The sequence below is a fragment of the Xenopus tropicalis genome, chromosome 4 (genome assembly GCF_000004195.4).
Source record: "Xenopus tropicalis strain Nigerian chromosome 4, UCB_Xtro_10.0, whole genome shotgun sequence".
Lineage (NCBI taxonomy): Eukaryota > Metazoa > Chordata > Amphibia > Anura > Pipidae > Xenopus > Xenopus tropicalis.
The window spans coordinates 136,453,964-136,480,683 of NC_030680.2; the positions used below are offsets into that span (position 1 = coordinate 136,453,964).

The 26,720-nt window shown below is 39.0% G+C and overlaps 1 protein-coding gene across 1 annotated transcript in view; it reads right to left on the reverse strand.

Moving 5' to 3' along the window:
- Nucleotides 1-1,377: 1,377 nt before the first annotated feature.
- The window catches only part of prkar2a (protein kinase, cAMP-dependent, regulatory subunit type II alpha), a 32,173-nt gene continuing 6,830 nt past the window's right edge, over nucleotides 1,378-26,720 (reverse strand). Inside the window, exons 2-11 of the mRNA XM_002933058.5 lie at nucleotides 16,850-16,885; nucleotides 12,496-12,548; nucleotides 11,395-11,478; nucleotides 9,875-9,981; nucleotides 8,759-8,912; nucleotides 7,526-7,627; nucleotides 7,296-7,370; nucleotides 6,866-6,931; nucleotides 6,037-6,175; nucleotides 1,378-5,172 (exon numbers count right to left, since the gene is read on the reverse strand). Of these exons, the coding sequence (XP_002933104.1) occupies nucleotides 5,039-5,172; nucleotides 6,037-6,175; nucleotides 6,866-6,931; nucleotides 7,296-7,370; nucleotides 7,526-7,627; nucleotides 8,759-8,912; nucleotides 9,875-9,981; nucleotides 11,395-11,478; nucleotides 12,496-12,548; nucleotides 16,850-16,885 (950 nt within the window). The 3' untranslated portion in view covers nucleotides 1,378-5,038. The remainder of the gene's footprint in view (nucleotides 5,173-6,036; nucleotides 6,176-6,865; nucleotides 6,932-7,295; nucleotides 7,371-7,525; nucleotides 7,628-8,758; nucleotides 8,913-9,874; nucleotides 9,982-11,394; nucleotides 11,479-12,495; nucleotides 12,549-16,849; nucleotides 16,886-26,720) is intronic.

Consider the following 26,720-nt stretch of genomic DNA (forward strand, 5'->3'; position numbering starts at 1 on the left):
ACAATATGGCAGAAAGCAGACACTCAGGACCATCAGGAGAGTGGGGCTAGCAGAACAGACCAGCAGATGGCGCTGTTTTTATTTCTATTCTATTAGCAGTGCACAAACTACCAATATCTTGAAATCTAGAAAATTATTTTGCGGTAATTTGAGTGTTTAAATGTTCTCTTTTCAATCTATTAAATTCCAATCACAGGATGTGAATAGTTCCAGGGGGTTGAATACTTTCATGTTAAAGTTTGCTCTCCTAGTTGTAACAAAATCCTCCATTATCTCAAATCAATGAATTATCCCACACCAGCTTCATGTTTATAGTATTTTGGATATATATATATTTTTTTTTTTTTTTTAAGTTGTCTTTTTTAAACCTTTGATAAATATGTCAGAGTAGTGAATTTCTACGAATTCTTGTTACGAGCTAAAGGTGACCATACACGGGCCGATATAAGCTGCTGACAGTCTAAAGGTGCCCCATACACGGGCAATTCTGGTCCCTTAGACCGATTCGGCAGCTAATTGGCCCGTGTATGGGCACTACCGACAGGCCAGCCCGACCGTTATCTGGCCTGAAATCGGCCAGATATCGATCGGGCAGGTTAAAAAATCTAGTCGGATCGGGGACCACATCAGCTCGTTGACTTTGCCTATACCCATTGTTATAATTTGATTGTTTGGCCCCAGGGACAAACGATAGAATTAGCCTGGATTCTCCCGATATTGCCCACCCATATGTGGGGTGGAGTGGATCTGAAGGTGTATGGCCACCTTTAGTTGGCAGCTTATTGGCTCATATATGGGGCCCTCAGATGGGCCTATTGACCAATATCTGGCCAAAAATCGTCCAAATGTCAGAGAAAGATTTGCTGCTTTGCCAACGAGCAGCTCTTGACATGTATGGGCACCTTTAAAATGTTTCTACATTTTAAATAGCGGAGGATTCCAGCAGTTTCTCATTTTGGCCAGGATTGGACAAAAGGATAACTAATGAGGATGAACAGTGTCTTTTCCATCTTGTATATTTTAAACACAATAAAAACTTGCAATTCAGCCCATAAGTGTCTCGCCCTTAGGGAACAGTCACATGGTGTATGATTCGCTTTCAGCTACATTGAGGGAGCTTTGGCCTGAAAAACACACAAACATGCATTTCCTTCTATAGCTGCACACAGGCGGACCCAGTTACAGTTGGGTGAACCTACACAGAGCTTTGGAGAGCAGATCTGCTTTACCCAGCATGCCTAGGGAACTCAATCATCCACAACATGTGACTGCACCCTTAGGGTTAGTATAGTACTAGAAACATTTACAAATCAAGCAATTCAAATATCTTACCAGGAAAAACAAACAAAGACTCAATAAAGGTATATACAATAGGACTAGATAAGAATTTCCGCATTTATTAATAAAATGTAAGCTTAAATATCAGAAACCCATTGGAAGGAGTTGATACATAATGTTGCAATGAGATCCAATACTGTTTTCTTTCTCCCAATAACTGCAGGAAAATACTGTTTGAGAGTGCGAGACAATGGGGATTTCAATGGGAAAAGAAGTGAAACAATAGAAGTGATGGGGGGGTATCTGTCACAGGTGGATGACTGGTGGTAACTCTGCCAAGCACTTTATACCTTGAGGTAGCTTCTTTTAGGCAGAATTACACTTTTTGTTGGTATAAGCGAATAGAGTAAAATACTTGACTAAGGACAGAAGGAGATTGGCTGTCTCTCCGGCGTTCCTAACGATAGCCCTGTAGCATGGAGGAAAAGGAAGGCCCAAACCAAACACATGGCTGAAGTGGCACACTCACGTGGGATTCACTGGCAACAAATCAGTTAGAATTGTCGTGGGCGAGAGAGGGAACAAACCTGACTATTGCCAAAAATGGGTAATGGATCAACTTCAGTTCAACAGGAGACCGGTGACTTAAAGATTTCCTTTTGACAGTGCAGAATTCTAAATATTTGAGAATTTTTATTTTGCATTTTGGTGAATGCTGTGCTGTAACGTAAAAACAGAACTGCATTTGGCCATGATGCTTATGACAGCTGAGTGAAAGAGTAAAAAACAAACAAAAAAATAGTCAACGACAGCATAATAAGCAGGTGAAATTGATTTTTTTTTACCCCTTTACTCACTTTGCTGCTGAGCTCTCACTATCATGTCGGCTGTACTTTCCCATTATGCTGCCCAGTGTAACAAACAAATGGCATCCTCCAGTATCTACAAACGCAGATCGCCCATGCTGAAATGTTCCAAGCATTTAAAGAGACAGCAGTACAAACGAGCACAATGATAAATACGATTACTATGCTGCTGTCTCACCACTGCCCGAGTGCAGCATTCAATAAATAAAAAAAGTGGGAGTGTTTACTCACTGAAAGATTTCTTTTACTGAGGTGATTGAGTAAACTCATCCTCCGAATAGGTTGAAAAGACTTGAATAAAGCACTGGAGTGTGTTCAAACCCAAGAACCGGACGGATATTCTGCTGATACAGAGAATGGCAGACAAATATGGACGCCAGTGACTTCATTCTGTATCATTGGTTATATCGAACAATCGTGTACTTGGGCAGGCGTGCCGGAGTGAAAAACATGCTAAGGGCGCCCTGCATGCTGCATCGACACCGCTTCTGGGCAAGAAAACATGCAAACTAGACTTTAGAGTCATTCGATGCAGTTACAATTTTGACAAAGGGCAGACAGACCGTTAAAACGGCTTTAGTCATACGATAGAAAATTGTATAACAGCTCTCAGATCTGTGGAATTGGAATTTCTTATTTTTCAAGTACTTTGAGAGAAACAGGAAGCAGGAAGTTCAATAAGCACTCCCAGTGTTTGCTGGGGGAAAATGCAGCTACGTATAAACCAGGGAGAACCATAAAACTGGACTTTAAAGGGGTTGTTCAGCTTAAAATTAACTTTTAGTATGATGTAGAGTGTGATATATTGACACAAATTGCCATTGGTCTTCATTTTTTTATTATTTTGCTTCTTGTTCAACTCAACTTCAACTCCCAGTTTGAGATTTCAGCACCAATCTGGTTTGAATGAGATACTGGATAATAACAACAAAAGGGACTGGATAGAATAATAAGTAATAAAAAAATAACAGTTTTTTGGCCGCCGGGGTCAGTGACCCCAATATGAAAACTGGAAGGAGTCAGAAGAAGGCTGCAAAGAATTCCACAACTACACCTAATAAATAAATGAAGCCCAACTGAAAAGTTGCTAGGAATAGGACAAGTTAACTTAAAAGTGAACTACCCCCTTAAATCTCCTTCTCCCTTAAATTTAGCTATCACAAAAAAAAAATTTTAATTTTTAAATAACCGTTAGAGGAGGCTCCGCCAAATATACACCACTTAAGAGTTCATTTGTCATAAAACGAATGACATTTCTTTTTAATATCAAGATGGACAGTTTAAACAACTTTTTTTTCTTGCATGAAACTCTGGGAAGTTTATTTTGCCTTTATTATAAAAAAATTTCCATAAAATGAAAAAAAAACAAACAAATCCACTATATTTAATTTAGGGCAAAATACTTTTTTTTTTTTTTTTAGTAGTACACTTTACTTTTATAAATACAAATCTTTGAATTTGCTCGTTGTGAGTCTCACAGAGTTCCATGAAATAAAAGTGGTATATTTAAATGAACAATACGAAAGACTCCACCAACACGACAAGTAACTTAGAATTTTATGTTCGGAGGTTTCTTGGAGTGCTTGAGAAACGCTACAAACGCTTCATTGAATACAATAATCATTTTGGTTCATGTTGCACGACATACTGTATTACTTTCTCCTAACGTAAGGAACGCTCCACTCAAGCTGCAGAAAGTCTTGCCATTGTTCTTAACATACATTCGAGGGGGGTAAAAAGGGGGAAAAAAGGCATTAAAATGTTGCTCCTGAATAAAAATGGGAGTGCAAAGTGTGTGTGAGAAAGACTATATAGATATATAGAGTTTATCAGTGTGGATGTCATTTGTATTTGAATAATATTTTAGGAATGGTGCTTGACTGATTTCAATAACAAAATATCCTATTGGGGGGGAAAAAAAAAAAAGGAAATCCATAGGAGCCACAATAGGAACTTGTGTTAACATTCTCTTCTTAGATACAAAGATAAAAAATGTTCTAAAATGACTATACAGGATTTATTTTTTTTTTTGTCTCATAACATTTTTGCTACTAGGTGAACCTAAATCATACGGAACGGCTAAGGGAGCGAGAGTTCCGACTGAGCAGGCCAACTGTGGGGGTGAGGGAGGGAAGCCCAGCTATGCGAAAACATTTTACAAATTAATACTCAGACCTATTATTGTTGAAACATCTTTGTGGCTATCCGAAGAGCTATTAAAATGCAACATTTTCCAAGTTCTTATATATGGCAGAATCTCTCAAACACGGAACAAAACTGCTGTGACTAAATGGTTAGCTATAGAACAGGTTGCATAGGCTAAACACCATTTTCCCAAGGCAAGCTGCAGAGGGCGCCACATGACTAAAATGATTCGTAAATATCGGCAGTTCAGCACTGCAATTAATAGGCTGCAGTGCTGAACCCAAGAACAGTTTCCAAGTAAAATTAAACCTTATTGCCGATCAACCTCATTGTTTTGACTAGAAAAAATGGCAGCCATGTTTAGTAAATAACAAAAATGTTTTTTTTGTTTTTTAATTCTACTTGTTATGCTCAGACACTGGGCTGTGGAGTAGGCACTTACAAAATGTATCGCAACGAGGGCTATTATGCCATTCTTAACCAGGGGAGGAAAAAGAAAGGCACGTATTTCTATGAGGTCTAATAATGGGATCTCAGCAGCAAAATGGCCCAGACTGGATTTCTACCATGGTCTCTGCTGCTGAAGCTTTACTCTCTGTTTAAAAAATAAAGAGGGGGGTGAAAAAGAAAAAGTGCTCAAGACAACAGCAGTAGCTGTTCCACAGTGCTCTTTGTCCCTTGTTTGTTGTGTTGCTGACAGGAAGCTTTTTTCTGTGTCTTGAACAGAGAAGGCAATGAGGTAACTGTGCCTATTTTCCTGGATCCCTAAGGTCCATGCTGGAACCAAACAATGCAACCAACTGCTCCTCATAATGTGTGATATTTCTCTTCATAATGTCCATGCAGGGGCCCAGCAATCGTTCAAATGCCTGCACATCCATAACTAAAAAAAGATAAAAGGGGGAAACATTTTTTAAACAGAAATAAAACATTTGATTTTAGCTTATCAGGCCTGGTAACCTTATTCTTCTCTAGTTACCAAGACACCATCTAATGTTGGCTTGCTGCATTAATACTAGAGAGATCAACAGATTTATGCTCTTACTTGTGTTTTATGAATGGGTACTAAAGCCTTTGAAGAACAATATTCTTTATGACTCTAGGCAGGGTCGGACTGGGCCGCCGGGAAAAAACCCAGTGGGCCCGACCAGATGCCTGTTGCTGCTCCCCCGGTCCTCCCCTGACGCGTTTCACTTATGCATGCCCCCCAGTCCGACCCTGACTTTAGGAGCTCCTGGGAACAGATTCTTAAGTGACTACAGACTGAAAAGACAACTTTGGCCAATGGCACAAGGGTCATATTCTCTGCCAACAGAGAAGCACCAAAATGTGCCCATGCAGATTGTCATTTAGTTGAATAAAATTTGTCAATGCTCCTGACAGAGATTCCAATAAATTGATGAATAAATATTACAATATTTGATAAAGTGGCCCAGCACATACAGTTAGTAGCTGGAAAGACAAGGAAACTTCAAGACAGTGTCAGTATCCCTTTTAAATATATTCTTCATTGTAATTGATATTTTATGGCCATTTCTGAGCTGCCCTTTTATTCTTAATTGCTGCTGGCAATTTGCCTTGTGTGAAATTCAACTTGAGAGGGTTACATTTACAACACTGGCTATTTTATAAACATTTTAATTGCATTAAATATATCTAAATAGCCCCAATTGTTTTGCTCATAAATTATAAAAGATTCACAACACTAATAAAGATGTGGGTTTAAAGCGAAGGAGTCAATATTTACTTAAGCACTTTACGTCCCCCACAGCGTAGGCCGAAGCTGCTCTTGGCTTGTTGGTAACGAGAGCTAGTTCTCCAAAATACTGTCCACTTTTACAACGTGCTATCTCTACTTCCTGGTTACTTTCTTGACCTGTTTTTGTCTGTAACAGATAAAGACATTAGCAATGTTCCAAATAAATTCACAAGCATTTTAGCTGATGCTGATTCATATCTATTTACCAAACGTTTTTATACCCATTTTGCTTATAGCGACTACAAAGAAATAGAGCAAACTTCATTAAGATAATATTAGACAACAATGAGGTGGTGTAAAGGCAAACACATACAAATGATTAACAAGCCACTACTGATATGTCTTCCTAAAGTTTTCTAAATAAGGAAACACTTTGAAACAGTCATACTTTAAATAGGGAAGTATAACTTATGATTCAGGACAATATTTAGGGTGGGTATTCATGATCCCCCTTTAAAATAAGTGAAATTACTTCCAGTAACAGACAATACTTTGCCTTGCAAAGGCATGTAAGCCGGTTCCCTTGGAAAAAAAAGGTTAGAGAGGAACTATCTGGCAAATTACATTTGAAAAAAGTTTAAGAAACTTTATAAATATAAAGAATTATAAATTCTATGTCATTTCTGAAATAACCAGATTGCATAGTAAGTAATACAATATAAGGAGCCACACTGGGGACAAGGTTCTGTTATTAGCAGAGTGGCAGGGTCAGGACATGTTATGTGGGGTCTGTGACTGGGCAGCCATGGCGCAATACATACAAGTCTGTATGTATTGCCTGTCTTAGCAATTCAGCTAAAAATAAACACACACTTACCTTACTTTTCATCATGATTTTTACCTCTCCCGATTCCACAATAAAAAAGCAGTCAGCTTTATCACCCTAATGGAAGTGAAATATAGATCTTGTAATTATTCACAGTCTGCAATACCTACTGAATATTATATAAGCAAGTGCTCTAAAAAGCAATCCCTTTTATTTAATGCAGAATGAAAGTTAAAAATAGCGAAGGAAGCAGTGGAAAAAGGGGGGGAAAAAAGTCTATATGGCTTAGTTTATGATATTTCCCTAAAGCTGGACCCACACAGATAACCCAAATAAATTACCAAGGTGGTTCAGTGGAAAGCACTTTTTGCCTTGCAGCACTGTGTTCTTTACTTCAATCCCAGGCAAGGCAATATCTGCAAGGAGTTGCCCCTAGTAGCTTATGTTTATTTTATTTATTCATTTTACAAAAGCCTGTTACCTGTGCAATGATGCGATCTCCATCTTTATACACTCTTGCAGCAATTACATCAACAATTTTCATGCGCTCAGAAAGCTAGAAAATAAAAAGTAATCAGTTACTCTCTATATACTGAAATCATTTAAAATTAGTTTCATCTCCCACAAACTAACTGCAGAGTGTAATATTACGCAATGCTGTACATTAAGTGGTAAAAATAATGAAAACAAAAATAAATCTGGATTTCTCACCTCTAAGAACTTGAGAACAGGTACAGATTCAATAAATATTTCATAAGTTTTTCGCTTCTTGGCATTGTTTTTCAAAATAATACGTCTGAAGGTTACTCTGTCCTAAAATGAAAATAGATTCCATGTTAGAAAGATATTTTCCATTGAATGGCATCCTAAACGGTCAGAAGGTTACATGTTAAAGGTGACATATTGTGTAAAAAACAATATTGTGCCAAGAAATTGTACTCATGTAAATAAAGAAGTAATGTGCTTTAAAAATTAGTGTTTCAAGCTGAATTATTGAAAATTTCTCCAAATACCCTACTAATCCCACCCATCTGTTCCACTTCCTGTTGCCTCCTTTCCCAGGCTGTGGGGGAAGGGGGGGGGGGGTTGGCAGCACTCCGCACTATAGAACAGAAACCCATTAGCAGCTAGGCTGACCTGACAGGGAACCGAAGCCTGACTTTGCTTGTGTGACTGCAGGCCTGTGATTGGCTTTTCCCCTCCTACTGCTTTCAGATAACCTATTGTTTCTCTTACTCCCATATAACTGGAGGAGTCCCAAGCTGGACTTGGATTTCTTACTATTGAGTGCAATTCTGATACCTACTGGGAGCTGCTATCTTGCTCCCTTCCCATTGTTCTGCTGATCGGCTGCTGGGGGGGATATCACTCCAACTTGCAGCGCAGCAGTAAAGTGTGCCTGAGCCTGAGCTTTCAGAAGGAGCCAGCGCTACACATTAGAACTGCTTTCAGCTAACCTATTGTTTCTCCTACTCCCATGTAACTGGAGGAGTCCCAAGCCGGACTTGGATTTCTTACTATTGAGTGCTATTCTGATACCTACTGGGAGCTGCTATCTTGCTCCCTTCCCATTGTTCTGCTGATCAGATGCTGGGGGGGATATCACTCCAACATTCAGCGCAGCTGTAAAGTGTGACTGAAGTTTATCAGAGCACAGGTCACATGGCTGTGGCACCCTGGGAAATTAATATGGCTAGCCCCATGTGACATTTCAAAATTAAATATAAAAACATCTGTTTGTGTTTTTGAAAAAGAGATTTCAATGCAGGATTCTGCTGGAGAAGCTCTATTAACTGATGGGTTTTCCCAGTATTCCTTTAACTTATACAAATAAACACAGTGGCAACCTTAAAAGCCAATAATGTGATTTATTCTAAACTACTGCTTTAACATTAGAAAATAAAATCTAAGCCACATTCGGTATAATAATTTCAACTGACTCACCAGCCCCCAAAGAGCCCCTTCTGATGTGGCAACGATGGTTGCAGCTCTAGGAGTGTTGTACATCAGTGCTAGTTCACCAAAGCTTCCATGATTATCATATCTGCCCACACATCTTGACTGACCATCTCTCTCTACAAATATGTCATACTGTCCTCTGTTGGAGATCAGGGAAAGAAAAGATTGCATGGTTACTAAAACAGTAAACCGACATCATTTCCTTTTTATACGTGTAGATTTGGACCTCGTTAACATTCAAGACACTAAAACTTGTCTTGTCAAATATAAGGCACTATATAGATTTAGATATCAGGTAACTGTCATGGCCTGGCTAAACATAGCATGGAAAGGCATCCAGCAGGGGAGAAGTTAAATGAGAGATCAATATTTATGACATAAGTAGTCAACAGGACTACAAAAATACTACCTTAAAAAGGGAAAAATTTCCACTTTTAAGTAGGTTTTACATATTGGAAAAAAAGTGTAATTCTAAGCAACTTTCCAGTATTTTTCATTACATGTTTAAATGGTTTTTAAGTTATCTGCAACTGTAATAAAAGTCAAAAGCTAAGTTTGTCTCTTTCTGTCCTTAGTTTGACTCTAAAAACCAATGTAACAGGAGTCAGGTCTCTTCCAATTCTTTTAATCGGCTACCCGCTAGCTTGCAACATTGTTTCAGGATTCAAAGGCAGAAGTGCAGAAAATATAAATAGTTAGAAACTGCTTTTAATAGCAATTCAATTTACAAATAACTTTAAAACAACTGGAAATTTATAAAGCTATATATATTTTATGTTCAGGATTTTTCTGAGAATGGAAGTCTAAAACCAAAGAACATGTTTACAAAAAAGGAGACAAGAAATCCTTTGTTTCTTTTGATAGAGGACTCAGTGCAGCGTTTCTGTGAGTTCTTATGGCTGTATTTACATAGACCTTTCTGATACAGCTTACTTAGTTCGTAACCTTTTCTTCTCCTTTAAAGCTGTTTATCCCAAGTTTTTCAAACATTTCTTATATTTTTTAAATATAAACAACTGTTTGATATCCCGGATTATGCAATTTACACAAATGTATTACAGCCTCCTCCAGCGATTCAAACCATATTAAAAGCATATTCACCTTTCAACAACATAGAAGTTATCTCCATCATCTCCCTGGTCAATAACATGTTCCTGAGGTTTCACTCTCATCTCGAACATTGCATCAAGAACCTGAGAGAGCTGCTCCTAAATTCATGTAATGGTAGAGGAAAGGGTTATTTTTTCTCACACAAAATATAAACAAATTTCACATTTGTGCACATCAAATCTCAGATTGCCACACTGTTATGATTTAGTTGTATATTTAAACATTTTGCTTTATAAAAGCAATAATGCAATACTGGTAAAAATATGCAATGAAACAACAAAACATACTGGAGGGGTGACAGTTACTATTAAAAAACAAAAAAAACACACCAATACTTCCTAAAGAGTGCCCCACTGCCATAATTTTCCTTCTCCCAGAACTTTAGTGCTGGATTAAGCTGGGCACGTGTAGTACAGTTAAGTACTACACTATATATTCAGCCAGCCTAGGCACAGCAGTGTGGTGCTCTTCAGGAAACAATGCCAGGACTCTGTTTTAACGATTGCTGTCCTGGGGTAAACGGACAGCAATTTTAGTCATTAGGAAGTACCTAACAAACTGGCACATCCAGGGCTTCCTACTGTCCAATGGCTATCAACTAGCTGATGTGGCCCTCCATGATATTTTTTTACACCTGTCCAACAGATACATGGCTGATTTGTGGACAGGCCTTTGGATAGGGTCCATACATGGGCAGATAAGCTGAGGACTCGTTCTAAAGGGGCTGAATTGGCAGCTAAAATCTGCCTGTATGGCCAGCTTAAGGAATTCAAATCTTTAACATTATCTGACTGAAAGGCCAAAACATCACATTGTTGGACAAGCTGAACTGACTAAAATTTTTATCCATGGAAATCATGTCAACCTGTCAATTCTTGACTTGTCTTTATCAATATAAACCCAGCAGCCCGATTTGTGTGTTTTGGCAGGCAGTATTCCATCGCTTTTCTGTCTAAAGCCCCTGACAATGAGCTTTGGCCACAGCCAAGTAAAGCTGGCCACACACGATCAGATTTTAGTCTTCCTCCAACAAATGTTCAGATATTGATCATATGTTTAAATGCAACAATCTGAAACTAACATTCAGACTGAAATTGTTGGATAAAGTATTAAAACTAAAGTGGGAGGATGTTCTGAACATAAAATAATTGGCAGGCAACAATTATATGGAAGTGACCTCCCGGAAATGCACTGTAGGCCCCCCAAGGATATCGCTGCACAGATTTTATCATTATCCAACCGAAATTTTCTAACCTGTCCGATCGTGAACTGATCGTCATTGTACGAAAATTATCGGGTCAATAATTTGTATCCCACACGGTTCGAAAATAGGACGAAACATAATTTTGTATGATTAAATTGGTGCGTGTATGGCCAGCTTAACATCAAAATCGAACCAATCTGCTTGTTTAACATTACTGCATGTTTAACAATTATTTGTTTCTAAGCTTAACAACAGGCGATTTATACATGCTGTAGAACCGTTAGCCAAAAACTAAGGAGCAGCTTACCTGGTCAAGGTTTTTAAAAAGTAGAATATCTTTGCATGCTTCCTGTAATCTACATCTCTGTTCATCTGTTTTGGGGCGGACAACCTTAGAAGTAAAATAAAAAGCAAGTGGAATTAGAGACAAATTATAACTATCACTTTAAAAAAAAATTCAACCTCCCCCACAGACGTCTGTGTTTATTCCATGGAAATGTTAAGAGCTTGGATATTTGTAATAGAGTGCTAGCTCAGCTTTATTAATGGCATTACTGTTTCTAGGCCTGCTTTTTTCCATCATTCCTCCTCACCTCCACTTAACTGAAAATCATCGTATTCTACAAAATCTGCAGGGTGTGTGGCCAGTGGTACCTATGTGCCCATGGCAAAGAAATATTAAAAGAGAAAACATGCCTCTTCTATTTGCTCCTAGTGTGTACAAATGGGCTAAGGCACACACAATGTTGTAATATAGCTGTAATATAGTTGCAGCAATCTGTGTGTGCCTTTAATCATTGACAGCTGCATCCTATTATAATGGTGAGAAGCATGATGCCTACAGAACAATAAGGAAAAAAAAAATAATGGTTTAAAGACTTTATGTCAATTGCAATAACCTACCATGGGAACCATACACAACCACCCCTAATAGATAATATACAGCATGGCTGGCCTAAAGGGTAGGTTTGATGCAATAATACATGGTATGGGTTTTATCGTGCAGAATGGTTGGGACCTAGAAGTTTCCAGATAAAGGTTTTGCTGTAATTTGGATCAATGTACCATAAAGCTACTAAATATATTTAAAATATTAAACAAAGCAAACAGAACTGAATTGGCACCAATATGGATTTATGTAGTTTAGTTGCCATCAAGTACAAGGTATGGTTTTATTCTAAAAGTTAAAAATGAAAGATTATTAAAATCGAAACCTTTCTGAATACTGGCTTTCCAAATAAGAGATCCCATACCAGTAGCTCTTAAATTTATGAAACATACAGCAAACTTGTTATGCACCAGCCTGTTACAACTCTAACCAATCTCCTAATCCCAAATAATCACATAGATTATTTCATTCATTGAGTCATCAGTGACAATACATTCTATATTTGCTAACTGAATTTACCCTTGGTTCTGTATCTTCATCCTCTTCATCAGGATTATAGGCTTCCGCACATACTAGTTAACAAGAAAAAAAGAAATATTTAAACACAGACCAATACATATATTATAAATATATTTATATAAACACACACACAAAACAAGCACTGAATTTATGAATCAAAACAGGTTTTAATGACCACTAGGTATCGTTCATATAAATAAGAGAAATTCATTTATCGGAATACATGCACTGCATAATATCTATTTGCCTTTTTGAGCCACTTCAACCACTAGAGGGGGGTGTCAGGCTACTCAAATGTGACTTTTTTTTTTCAAAAATGAATAGTAAAGCAGTAAAGGATATTAATTAATAAAATACAAACATCCCGCAAGTGCTAAAGCTATTGCCCCTATTTTATATAAGTTCAAAATGGAGCAAATGTGGGCAACTATTATTCAGTTTTCACTAGGTGCTTAGATGAAATTTTAGGTCAAAACAGCAACTAAAACACAATGGTGAAAAAACAAGTATTATGGGTGTAATCAACACACTAGCTAGGGGAGAGCACTTATATATAATCATTTGTATTTGGGGTCAGGTGGGTGCCCCAATCTATTAGCATGCAAACCCACAAAACTAAGTAGACTAAACCTCACCATATCTGCATACACAATGATCACAAGTAGAACCCAGTCATATAGAAGTAATGTTTATTGGCCATGCCCATAATATAAAATCAACCCTAACCCATAAACACATGGTAGGAGGGCAGTGAATATATCAAAACATGTAGAGAATACTGCCCAAGTTCTGAGTCTTAAAGGAACAGTAACACCAAAAAATAAGTGTATAAAAGTATTTACAGTATAATGTACTGTTGCCCTGCATTGGTACAACTGGTGTGTGACTCGGAAAGACTACTTTAGTTTATATAAACACCCTGCCGTGTAGCCCCGGGGGCAGCCAGTCAAAGGGGAAAATGCACAGGTTGCTTAGCAGATAACAGATCAAATCTGTTATGTACCCTGTGCATTTTCTCCTTTTTTCTGCATGGCTGCCCCCAGGGCTACACAGCAAGCTTTGCTTATATAAACTATAGCAGGGTTTCTGAAGCAAACACCCCAGCTGTACCAGTGCAGGGCGACAGTACATTACATTCTAACTACTTTAAAAAAAAAAAAAAATTTTGGTGTTACTGTTCCTTTAACGTATTAGCTGTAGGGACATCTATATGAGAGTATGACTGCAGGAAATGTCAAGAAATAGTGGCCACTGAATGAGCAAACTGTATTTAGCCGCAGATACTTATCTCCCTTGAACAGCTAACATTTACAGGTAAATACAATGTCCCGGATAAGCGCGGCGCTTCAGGCACTAATGCTCGCAGTGCGTACTTCCCACAGCACCTTTCAACAGGCGGCATAGCAATAAAAGTCCTACATCACTGGGGCCCCCACTTCAACCATTCATGCAGCTACTAATTAACCACTGTTTTGTCCTAGTGCAGAGGTGACATGGGTGGAATTGATTTCCGCTTCAAAAGGATAAGTAAACCTTTAAAATTACTGAATGTAATATTGATGAGTGCACTTTTACAATGTACATTCATTTTGTTTTTTTAATTCCAAGATATTAAGGAATAAAGTACTGTCACTATAAATGGTCACAACTGCGCCACCTGCTGGTTAATTTCCAACTACAATGTTGTCGAGAAAGACACAGGGCTGGGCTGATGTTCTCCTGGTTAGGAAAGACTTGAGAAATCTTATAAGTTTCTAATGTTTTTCTAACCAGGAGAACATCAGCCCAGCCCTTATTTCTGCTGATACGTTCCTTAAGTGGTTTACAACTGGAAACTAACCAACAGGTGGTTAGTTTTTCCCCACTTTTAATTTCCCCAAATAGCACAGAAAAGACTTCACGGAATCATACATAAAGAATAGCTTGAATGTAAAATTCTTATCTTCTGCCAAACTTAACATGTTTAAATATAACAAATTTATAACCATGTATGCATAATTGTATCTGGTCGTGGAACCCTGTTATTGTACCTCCTCTCAAGTTTTAAACTGTTAAATTATCTTAGCTCATTGGCTTAATTAATACCATAGTGTGGGCTAAAATTGAATACTGTCTGCAAAAATGGCCCCTTTATTGGAGCTCCCTATAGATCCTATCAGTTCTCTTCCCTGTTTCAAATAAGGTAGGAGTGTCCTAATGGTTCTAGCCAGAAGCCCAGCCCTGCAGTCACACAAGCAAAAACAGGCTTCAGTTCCCTATCAGGTCAGCCTAGCCAGACAACTTTTATTTAAGCTAAATCCTTCTATATTAAGAGGAGTATAATTCACTGGTACATTCATAATTTTATAGGATATGTCTCCTTTAAAAAAACAACTGAGAAAGGCTTTCTGCCAAACCGTCGGGGCATTCTCATTTTGGCCAGGGTATCCGCTCCCTTACTGTTTTATTCTTCTTGTGCTTATGGTGGTATGTATTATATGTATTTGAATGTGCTAATGTATGTACAATATTGTGCTGTTTGTGATATAGATAAAGAACTATTAATATATTATTATATATATTATATGATAATACAGGTACCACCTGTTTCAATTATTTCTTTCAGTGCAAGACCCTTTTTGACTTATTTGTATTCTGATTTACCTATATGGGGGTATTTTGGGGTTCTTTTGTACCTTACCTTATTCTTTATTGCTTTTTACCAGTGTGCCCTCCATTTACTATTTTTGCTAAAAACTATTCATATGATCAACAGGAGCTGAATGAGATTTGATGGCACTTAATGATTTATAAATATGTGTGTGTGTGTGTAGCTGTTGCAAATAACAGCCCATACTTTTATAGAAGTCCAATTATTAAATTAATCAGACCTAATTATCCATTGGGATAAATAATTTCAAGAGAGAGAGAGAGAGAGAGAGCGAGAGAGAGCGAGAGCGAGAGAGCGAGAGAGCGAGAGAGCGAGAGAGAATGAATTAATTTGGTGTTTATTGAGAAGACTAACGTTTCGGCTATATGACTAGCCTTTTTTCACACAGAAACGAAGACAATAAGCCCAAGCCATTTTTTCTCTGACTATGCATGTGTTGCTGCAAATCAGTTACTTTCATTTAAAGTATACTGCAAATATTTGAAGATAAACAATAAGTAAATCCTTGTTTTTATGTTGCTTTTTCCACAGCCAGTTGAGAGTGAAGTCGCGGTTACAGAAGAGAGGGTGTTTAAAAAGGTTTGTTTATCCTTCTGTAACAAAATGAGTATAGAGTGTTATGCTCTGCTCATCCTATGCAAACTCATAACCCTAATGTAGGCACGGGCAGCAGCCAAACCGCAACTGGGAATGTTACAGAGGAAGTTTAGATAAAGCGGCTTCACTGCTGCACACACCTAAAATAGAGTAACGAATTTACACGGGGCCAGCAGATATTTATAAAGAATTTCCACAGCAGTACACAATAAAAGGGTGTATACAGATTACATTCAAATATTGACTGATACAAGAGGTAACTAGGGCCCTGCTCGAGCCTATTTATCATGAAAGATTTACTAAGCCATTCACAAATACACTGCCTCATTTTCATATTTATCAGCAAACTGCTGGAATGGAAGGTCATGAGCAGTTATCTCAAACTGAGCTACAAAGCAAAATATTTTTTTTTATATATTAGCCTTGAAATAACTTTCAGAGCCACGCAGGGGTGTGACCCTACAGATGCAGTGTGCTACGGACACAAGCATATTAGTTTATATCCAGTGGGAACGGCAGAAGATTACAATGTGTGGCACCTGTGCCCATTTTGGAGCCAAAAGCCACCTAAAAAACTTCCTTTTCCCATGATTTTTAGGCAGGCAGAGATAAGTGGATCTGCTCCTATGTATAGCTCCACTGTGTCGGCAGCTATATGGAGTGAAGATGGGCCCAGAAAGTGTGCATTTTTGAGCTAAATTATGTTTATCAGCGGAGCTACACACAGGAGCGTTTAGGGGCAGATCTGTTTCTCTCCATCTTCCTACAAAATACAAGCAGACAATATGCCACGTGTGGCTGTGCCATTAGACTACGTTCTTACCTGAGCCATAAACCTCTTGATTCATATTAATGGGAACCTGTTAACGTATAACAATTCCTTTGGTTCATTTTGCTCTTATGCCGCCATATTTAACTCAATTAGATTGTTTCTCTGCATGTAAAGTCCAAGATGTTGACCCCATAATTGGTAAGCCAAGCAAGATACAAAAAGCTTTTGAAATTTATAATATGATGGTTACACCACAACATGCTGGGGCATAGTTTTCTTTACGATATGAAAAGCAAAGTAAATTAAAAACAAAAATTAGTCAAAAAAGTACTCACCTGATACTCTTCTACTGTATCTATTTATAACGGGCGCTGAAAAAAAAAAAAGAGGAAAATTAGAAAAGCTTTAAACATTATACGTATGGCTGTATTTTTTTTTTTTTTTTTTTTAATTTCAAGAGTTTAATAAGCAGATTTTTTTCATTATCAGAACCACAATTTTAAGAACTTTATCCTGCACAGAAGAGACTCCTTACATTACAAGGCCACTTATACATTTCTGCACCTTATTTTTGCTGAACTAAAGTTTTATAGCTGTATATTTTCCTTTTGCTTTCGTTCCGCAAACTTCTATGAAGGTTCAGTGACATGACAGGGCTTAAGGTGGCCATACACGGGCCGATTGTAGCTGCCGATATTGGTCCCTCAGACAGATTCGGCAGCTAATCGGCCTGTGTATGGATACTACCGACGGGCCTGCCCGACCGATATCTGGCCTGAAATCAGCCAGATATCGATCAGGCAGGTTAAAAAATTTAGTTGGAACGGGGACCGCATCGGGCCAAACGACCAAATTAGCCTGGATTCTCCCGATATCGCCCACCCGTAGGTGGGGGATATCGGGAGAAGATCTGCTCGCTTGGCAACATCGCCAAGCTAGCGGATCTGAAGGTGTATGGGGACCTTTATACCAGGCACATTTGCAACGGTAAACAGTGACAGTAAATAAATTATCTTTCATCAATAATTAGATTTGTTCAATCAGTTGCAAGTTAAATAATAATGGCAAATAATTGACTGGGTATTGTGTAAATTTGCTCAGTGACCAAATGAACCAGGATATGTCATTAATTAGGGCAGGGCTAGTCAAACTTTGTAAGCAATACCTTTTCATAAACATAATAATGGGGGGTGGGGGTGAGAATTATATAATAATTAGTTCATTATACATTTAGGCAATATTGAATAAAAACAGCCTACAGACCCCATGTCAGATAACTGGGCTTTAAGGTTACCCCAGCTAAGTTACGGTTACATGAAATAAGAGTATGTGTATATATTGCGAATAAACTAGTTCCATGGCACACCCAACAGCTGCTAATGGGGAGGCAAACAGGAGCTGCTGGGTAAGGGATAGGGATGCACTGAACCCAGTTTTTCGGGTTCGGACAAACCCCCGAATCCATGTTAAGGGATTTGGCCCAATACTGAACCGAATCCAAACCTAATTATTATATCCTAATTAGGATTTGGAAGGGTTAAACGTTGGTGAAAAATTTTACACTTCGTTTTTATGCGGTGACATTAACCTTCCCAATCCTAATAAGCATGTGCTAATTAGGATTCGTCTGAATCCATACCCTGCCGAAAAAGACCGAATCCTGGATTCGGATGGGGATTACAGTAAATGACAAATGATTGGATTCCCTCAAAAGTAATCCAGTTTGCCTTAAAGTCACTTGGGGGTCCCTAACATTTTGGCACCCCCAAGTAACTTAGCCTTCCTTCTCCTTTAAAGGAAACACTTATTTCAGATGAAAAATCGGCCTGTGAACCAACTGCATTCACCTGTAGCCAGATGTAGCAATTTAAAGGAACAGTAACACCAAAAAATTAAAGAGTATAAAAATATTCTATTGTCCTGCGCTGGTAGAAGTTGTGTGCTTGCTTCATATCCAACTATAGTTTATACAAATAAGCTGCTGTGCAGCCACGGAGGCAGCCATTCAAAGTTAAGTTACGGCACAGGTTACATAGCAGATAGCATAACAGATAAGCTGTGTAGATTGCTATTGTATTCTACAGAGCTTATCTGTTATTTACTATGTAAACCTGGGCCTTTTCTCCTTTTTTTCCAGCTTGAATGGCCAAGTTTTATTGGTGCGTGTATGCCAAGCTTTAGACAAACTGCCTATATAAGAAGCACATCTCTGGATTTGACTTCTGCCCAAAATATGGCCAATAATTAGTGCTGGGCGGTATGACCAAAAATTGATATCACGGTATTTTTCAAAATTATATCGGTATCACGGTATTTGACGGTATTTTTTTTTCCCCATGCATGATTAGGTGACCACCCCAAACACCCGCCACCCGCACCCCCCCCGCCACCCCAAACACTCCCCCATCCGCAAGCAGCCCCCCCACCCCCCCATCCGCACGCACCCCCCCACCCCACCCCACCCCAAACACCCCCCCATCCGCACTCACCCCCCCACCCCCCCATCCGCACGCACCCCCCCACCCCAAACACCCCCCCATCCGCACACACACCCCCCACCCCACCCCAAACACCCCCCCATCCCCTTCACATAAATATAACCCCCCACCCCACCCCATCCCACCCCCCCCAAACACAACCCCATCCCCTTCACATAAGTATAACCCACCCACCCCCACCCCAAACACCCCCCCATCCCCTTCACATAAATATAACCCCCCACCCCACCCCATCCCACCCCCCCCAAACACAACCCCATCCCCTTCACATAAGTATAACCCACCCACCCCCACCCCAAACACCCCCCCATCCCCTTCACATAAATATAACCCCCCAAACACAACCCCATCCCCTTCACATATGTATAACCCACCCACCCCCACCCATCCCCTTCACATAAAATATAATTACTGGCCAGGCACCCCCCGACAGCTCACATTGGTATCCGACTCTGAATGCGTCCTAGCGATGGTGCTTTTGTAGAGTGTGCGCGCTGACGTCACGTGCGCGCTGACGTCACGTGCGCGCTGACGTCACGTGCGCGCTGACGTCACGTGCGCACCCGAAAGTATTCAGCACACCGGTATGGGGGTATGTCGAAAATTCATATCGGTTTCAAAAAAAAAACCGGTGATCGGTTTTTACCGGTATACCGCCCAGCACTACCAATAATCCATATATCCAGGTAAGGAAAAGTAGGAAGAACCCATACAGAGTTATGAATACTGAGAGGTATTACAATGCCATCATACATATGTCTCAAGGTGCAGATCAGAATGAAAGAGCAGATTAACAGAGCAAAACTGCAAATATTATAACACAACAAAACTAAAAATACAAATAGTAAAAGAGCATACTGAAACGTAGGTCTTTAGTTCCCCTTACATAATACATGCACAGTAAGTGTGAAACTCTTACCAACTGCACTGGAAATGTAACACACACAAAATGAAAATGTTGTGCTGCTCTTTAGCGAGGCAAGCACTAACCAACCCCAAACCACTTCAATCATGCACCGCTTCTTACATTTGTTAACATGCAAAGTAAAATCATGGGAAGTAAGTGTAAGCCCTGAAATGGTGCCTGATGCTATTCATATGCACAGTGGTATGATGAAAGCACATAAGCACAGGAACTCTGGCAATAGTGCTGGGGCCTGGCATGCCACACAGGGGCAACACGTAAAAAAGTTCTCTGTAGAACACACACCAGATCAGATAATTTTTTTCTCAGTTTAATTGATTTTCGTGAGTGTCTATGCATGTGTTGCTCTGTGTCTGCTGAAAGCAATCCATTCGGCTTTAATCGACCAAAATGAACTGTGGGGGGGGGGGGGGGCGGAAGTTGATCAATGGGCAGATCTAAGCCTTTATGATGTTTCCCCCTTTGTTCATTGCATAGGGGTGTGGGGAATGAAGCAGATCGGTTTCTGTAAAAGTCGCTGATCCACCACGAGTACCGCAGACTGTATATTCTACAGTTTGTGGTACTTAAAGCGACAGTATTTACCTAAAAACTTTGCAAAAAAAAGTCACATTAAATAGGACTGGTGTTGAATTAAACTTCATATTTTCCTATGTTTTACCATTACAAAGCACTATTTTGAACATGGGCTACTGAATTTACCTCCCTTCCCCTTCATTTATACACAGGTCAATTTGTTCAGCTCACTGTCTACCTATAAACAAACAAACCTCTCCCTTATCTAAGCTGCAGCTTTTGGGCAGCTCATTGTTAGGGGCTTCTCAATGGACTGGTAATTAGTTTTATCAGCTCCTTTAAAGTTCTGCGGGACCAGACGTGACAGGAAGTACTGAAGTGAATCTAGTTTTGTATTCTTTAACAACAGAATCAAAATATTTCTTAATGAAAACAAAAAGCAAAAATTTTGTTCAGCACAAACCCTATTCATTCAGCATTTGATGAAAATGGGGGTATACAGTTACCTACAGCCGCTTTATCCATAGATGATAAATTCTATATCTGTGGCATTTACAGCATTAGAGAGGGAATGGTCACAAAATTATTGTTAATGTAGGTTGCTCATTGGTTCATTTTAAACACACTGTCTAAATATTAAAAACTTTCGAAAGTTTCATAGATAAAGGGTTAACTTTCTCTCCGCACTCCTGCTGGGGCTGCCTCAATTCTCTGACACCGAGGACACAGTCTTAGCAGCATAAAAATCTCTGGAAGGCAACTGCCCTGTTTGCTCTACAAATATCGATCTGAATGTAGCCCATGGCTGCATGATACAATTAGCTTCCTAAAAGCCATCTCAGTATCATTACACGGAACATGAAGTCTGTATAATATACAACACTGGCACCATATTATTACACACACACACACACACATATATATATATTTTTTTTTTTTTTTTTGCACTGTATCCAAGTTTTACCTTGCTGTTCTTTTGAAAGCATGCTGGACTTAAAGAAAAATGGGTCTATAAGCCATGGGTATGACGGCACTTTAAAAGCCCTAAAAATACAGGTATCTGACCCATTAGCTGGAAACCCATTATCCAGAAAGTTCCAAATTAAGGAAAGGTCATCTCCCATATACTCCATTTTAATCAAATAATCAACATTTTTAAAAATGGTTTCCTTTTTCTCTGTAATAATAAAAAAGTACCTGTACTTGATCCCAACTGATATATAATTACCCCTTATTGGGGGCAGAACAATCCTATTGAGTTTATTTAATGGTTAAATGATTCCCTTTTCTCTGTAATAATAAAACAGTACCTGTACTTGATCCCAACTAAGATATAATTACCCCTTATTGGGGGCAGAACAGCCCTATTGGGTTTATTTAATGGTTAAATTATTCCCTTTTCTCTGTAATAATAAAACAGTACATGTAATTGATCCCAACTAAGACATAATTACCCCTTATTGGGGCAGAACAGCCCTATTGGGTTTATTTAATGGTTAAATGATTCCCTTTTCTCTGTAATAATAAAACAGTACATGTAATTGATCCCAACTAAGACATAATTAATCCTTATTGGAGCCAAAACAATCCTATTGGGTTTAATTACTGGTTTTTTTTTTAGCAGATCTAAGGCATGGAGATCCAAATTACAGAATGGCCCCTTATCCAGAAAACCCCAGGTCCTGAGAATTCTGGATAATAGGTCCCATACCTGTATAATGGTTTTTTTTTTTTACTCTGAACCGGTTAAATTAAAGGGTTAAAATGGCAAGTGTGTAAGCATTATACAAGGCAGAAGTAATCTATTTCTATTCATAGTTCACAGAAAGCAGTTTGACCATGGGTGCTAGAACTTGTACAAACTGTAGATTTGCCAAGCCTGACATATTTGAATTATAAGTCATGGAGTCTAAACCCCGATTCCGTTTTTTTTTTTTAATTAACACTGCATGCAATTGCATGTGCCAAGTTGAGATTTGTTCACACGGACTTGCATAAAATGCAATGAGGGATTGGTATAAGAACAGGAGAGGGCCTGAATGGAAATTTATAAAAATTAACAATAATAAAACTCTAGCTTTACTAAGCAATAGTTTTTTGGCTTGTGGGGTCAGTGACCCTCATTTGAAAGCTGCAAAGAGTTAGAAGAATAAAGACCAATTAAAAAGTTGCTTAGAATTAGCCATTCTATAACATACTAATAGTGAACTTAAAGGCGAACCACCCCTTTAAAACTAGGGATGCACCAAATCCAATATTTTGGGATTTGGCCAAACTACGAATCCTTCATAAAAGGTCTGGTTGAATACCGAACCAAATCCAAATTACCGTTTGCAAATAAGGTTGTGGAAAGGCTAAAAAAAAACACGTGTGGTAAAAAAAAAATTCAACTTCCATGTTTAAGATATTTTAAAGATTCAGATTTAGTTCAGCCAGGCACATGGATTCGCCCAAAACCAAATCCTGCAGAAAAAGGCTGGATACCAAATTCAGTGCATCCCTAATCAAAGCATTACCGCAGGAAGGGACAATGCCATCAGGAACACAAGGTCCCAAACACTGGGAAGGGCAGGTAGAATGATATCTGGGGAAATTTATTCTGCTGTCCTGGTTTATAGTACATACCTAGTCACACTATCTGCCACTAACCTTACTTTGGAATTGTGCCCCACTACACGCCACCATTAAAGACCCATACTGCAGGTCCTGTCCCTGATGCCTTAGTGCAGTGATCCTCAACCAGTGACTCAGGGACATGTTGCTCCCCAACCCCTTGGATGTTGCTCTCAGTGCCCCCAAACCAGGGAGTTATTTTTGAATTCCTGACTTGGGGCCAAGTTTTGGTTGAATAAAAACAAAGATTCAGTACCAAATAAAGCCCCCTGTAAGCTGATAGTGTGCATAGAGGCCCCTAATAGCCAATCTTAGCCCTTATTTGGCTCCTCCATGAACATTTATGGTGCTTGTGTTGCTCCCCAAGTCTTTTTACATTTGACTGTGGCTCACGAGTAAGAAAGGTTGGGGACCCCTGCCTTAGTGGTTGCTGCCTAGAAATAATAGGATTTGCAGGGGGACACAGAGGTCTGGGGCAATAGTTTAAGGGGCTGTGACATTTTCAGTGGAAAAATGTCACTATTGCTTCATTGAGTACAATAAATATTCCGGGAACTATAGTATACAGGCCAATTGTACTTTATATATCGCTGCTGTGCAACTCATTTTCCCAGGGATCCCTTGCACTAGTTCAATTTAGTACAGCTGGTATCTCACTGGAAAAACAAACTTTTCAGTTCTGGGCTGAAATGGAAAGTACCAGAGACTGGTGTATTTTTTTTCTCCAGATGAATAGTGGCAAATAAAGGTATCAGGTAAGCGGTTAGAGTCACTGGGGGTGCCTAACAAATAGGTACCTCCTCGATAATATTACTTCCCTTGGCCTTTATCTTTTAACGGAGACCCAAATTTTTTTTTCCCAAGAGGAGGAGGGCCAGAACAGGGTCCCAGGTTAGCAATTTGGTAAATTGTTTGCTAAACAGTTTACCAAATATCCCATCTCCTAACACTATATTGCATATTGGTTTAATAAGGCCATAAGAATAAAATTCTAATCCTAATTAGCCTTGTGACCCAAGTTTTGGTTAAGAATCTATTTTACTTTGTAGAAGAAATGCCATATAATATTAATAAAATTATGGAGACCCAGACTAAAAAAGCACGAGGACAAATCTCTGCACTGGTACTGGGTCTGTTATCTGGAAAGCTTTAATCCTGAAAGCTCCGAATTACAGGAAAGTTATCTCTCCATTTTGCTCCATTTTAATCAAATAAAGTAATTGTTTTAAATTAATTTCCTTTTTCTCTGTAGTAATAAAAAAGTACCTTCTACTTGATCCCAATTAATATATAATAAATCCTTATTAGAGGGAAAACAATCCCATTGGGTTTTTATAAATGTTAAAATATTTATTTTTTTTTTTAGCAGTAGACAAAGTATGAAGATCCAAGTTACAAAAAAAATCCTTATCCAGTAACCCCCATACCTGTACTGACCCATACACCCAAGAACTTTGCCATTTTAGTGCTAAAATGCTGGAAAACTATTACATTAGAAAGCAGTGTGCACTTACTGCTATAGTTGAGGGGTTGATTTTGGTATCACTATAGAATTTTGTCTCCTCTCCTCACAGAAAGGATACACCAGAAGCCAACACTTTATTGTCCCATGCTTCCAAATCTGATATCAGGTAGGATAACTCCAAAATGAAACATTTACTTTACTCCGTCTAGTTCTTTTGGACAGTTCTCTATTTCTGGAGATTTGAGGCCACATTTAATTTTTGTACCACGGCGATCGGACAGGTTAAAAAATTTCAGCCGGATAATGATAAAATCTAGGTGTGTATCCGACAATATCCTGGGGCGATCTACAATGTACTTCTGGGAGGTCACTTTTACATGACTGTTGTCTGCCAATTATTTTATGTTCAGAGCATCCACTGATTTGTTATATCCAAATGTTGGCCAGAAGACTAAAATCTAAACGTGTATGGCCAAGCTTAAATGTGGCCATACACCTTCAGATCCGCTCGCTTGGCGACGGGTGGGCGATATCGGGAGAATCCAGGCTAATTCGATCAAATTATAATGACGAGTATAGGCAAAGTCGGTTCAGGGACCACACCAACGAGCCAATGCGGTCCCCGATCCGGCTAGATTTTTTAACCTGCCTGATCGATATCTGGCCGATTTCAGGCCAGATATCAGTTGGGCAGGCCCGTCGGTAGTGCCCATACACAGGCCGATTAGCTGCCAAATCTGTCTAAGGGACCAATATCGGCAGCAAGAATCAGCCCGTGTATGGGGACCTTAAGGCTAGTGCCACACAGGGCTGATTTTCGGCCTGCACCTGGAAGCATCGTCTCCGCCCGGGAGAAGGCAGACGTGGCAGATAGCCTATAAATGTAACAGTTCGCAATTCACAGGCAATACCTGCCACGTCTCCTGCATCCAGGCCATGCTTCCGGGGTCAGGCAAGGTAGGAGGCTGGAGCCAGCATAGGTGTCGATTCTTCGGAAAAATGCAGGCTGAAAATCAGCCCTGTGTGGCACTAGCCTAAAAGCTACAGCAGTTTTACAGTGGAAGGGTGTATAAATCTGTTCCATGTTCTATATGTCCAAGATAAAGCACTTAAACCAGCTCATATTTTTGCTCTGCTAAAAAGCCACATTTGTACTTATACTTAGAAATATGTCTATGCCGATATATATATACAAAGAAATTATCATCAGTGTCTGTGACATATAAAGGTTCAGGTGAAGAAGAGATGGAAAAAAAATTTGCAGTTAAACATTTAGGAGTGGCACAGGTCAAAGTCAAAGAGAAAATATTAATTAACCTAGCTAATCTAAATTAAAACTTTCTATGTTTATTACATTAGCATGAACTTTTTCATCTTACTAAGCTAAGAAGAATTTTACTCCCATCCTTCATGCCTTTCTTTTGGCCTGTGTGGCCTCTTTTGGTGTGTGTTTTGGTAACATAAATAACAGTAGGTGGCTCAACCTGTTTATTTAGTGGTTTTATTTTGTATTCAAACTGCTTATTGCTAAAACCTGATGTGCTGCAAATGGAGTTAGTTTCTCTTGTTTACAACTAAATTCAAAAAGATTAATAATGTATTCTTCATACCCCCGCATTTCAGTCACTTCTACATATAACTATCCGCTGACATTTCACAGACAGTGTTAAATTAAACCGTTAATACTCCCACAATGTGTCATGTAATGCTGCATTAAAAGGTATTTTGTTGCAAGGCTTTTAAAGGCTTTACAGTACATGATGCTTCTTTAGATTGTAAGCTCTACGGGGAAGGGATTTCCTTCCTACCATGTCTCATAACACATGGCACAATCTGTGTATTTATACATATTTATCATTTATCATAACACTTGTCCTCCCAGTGTGCAATTGTATATACTGTAAGACTGTACAGCACTGCGTATCCTTCAAGTGCTTTACAAATAATTATAGAAATTTATTAGAGAAAACTAAATAAGTATGTAAGTATGCCTTTTATGGGCCCTTTAACTCACCAACAATGGCACTGCCCTGAGCGGTCAGACAAGACCCTCCTTAAGGCGAGTGGGTGGTGATAGTGAGATTGTGCCCAGCCTGCTAGTTAGACCATGGCTGCCCACGAATTACAACTTCAAGCTGAGCCAGTAATGTAAAAGGAAAATAAAAATTAATTTCCATTAGACAACACCA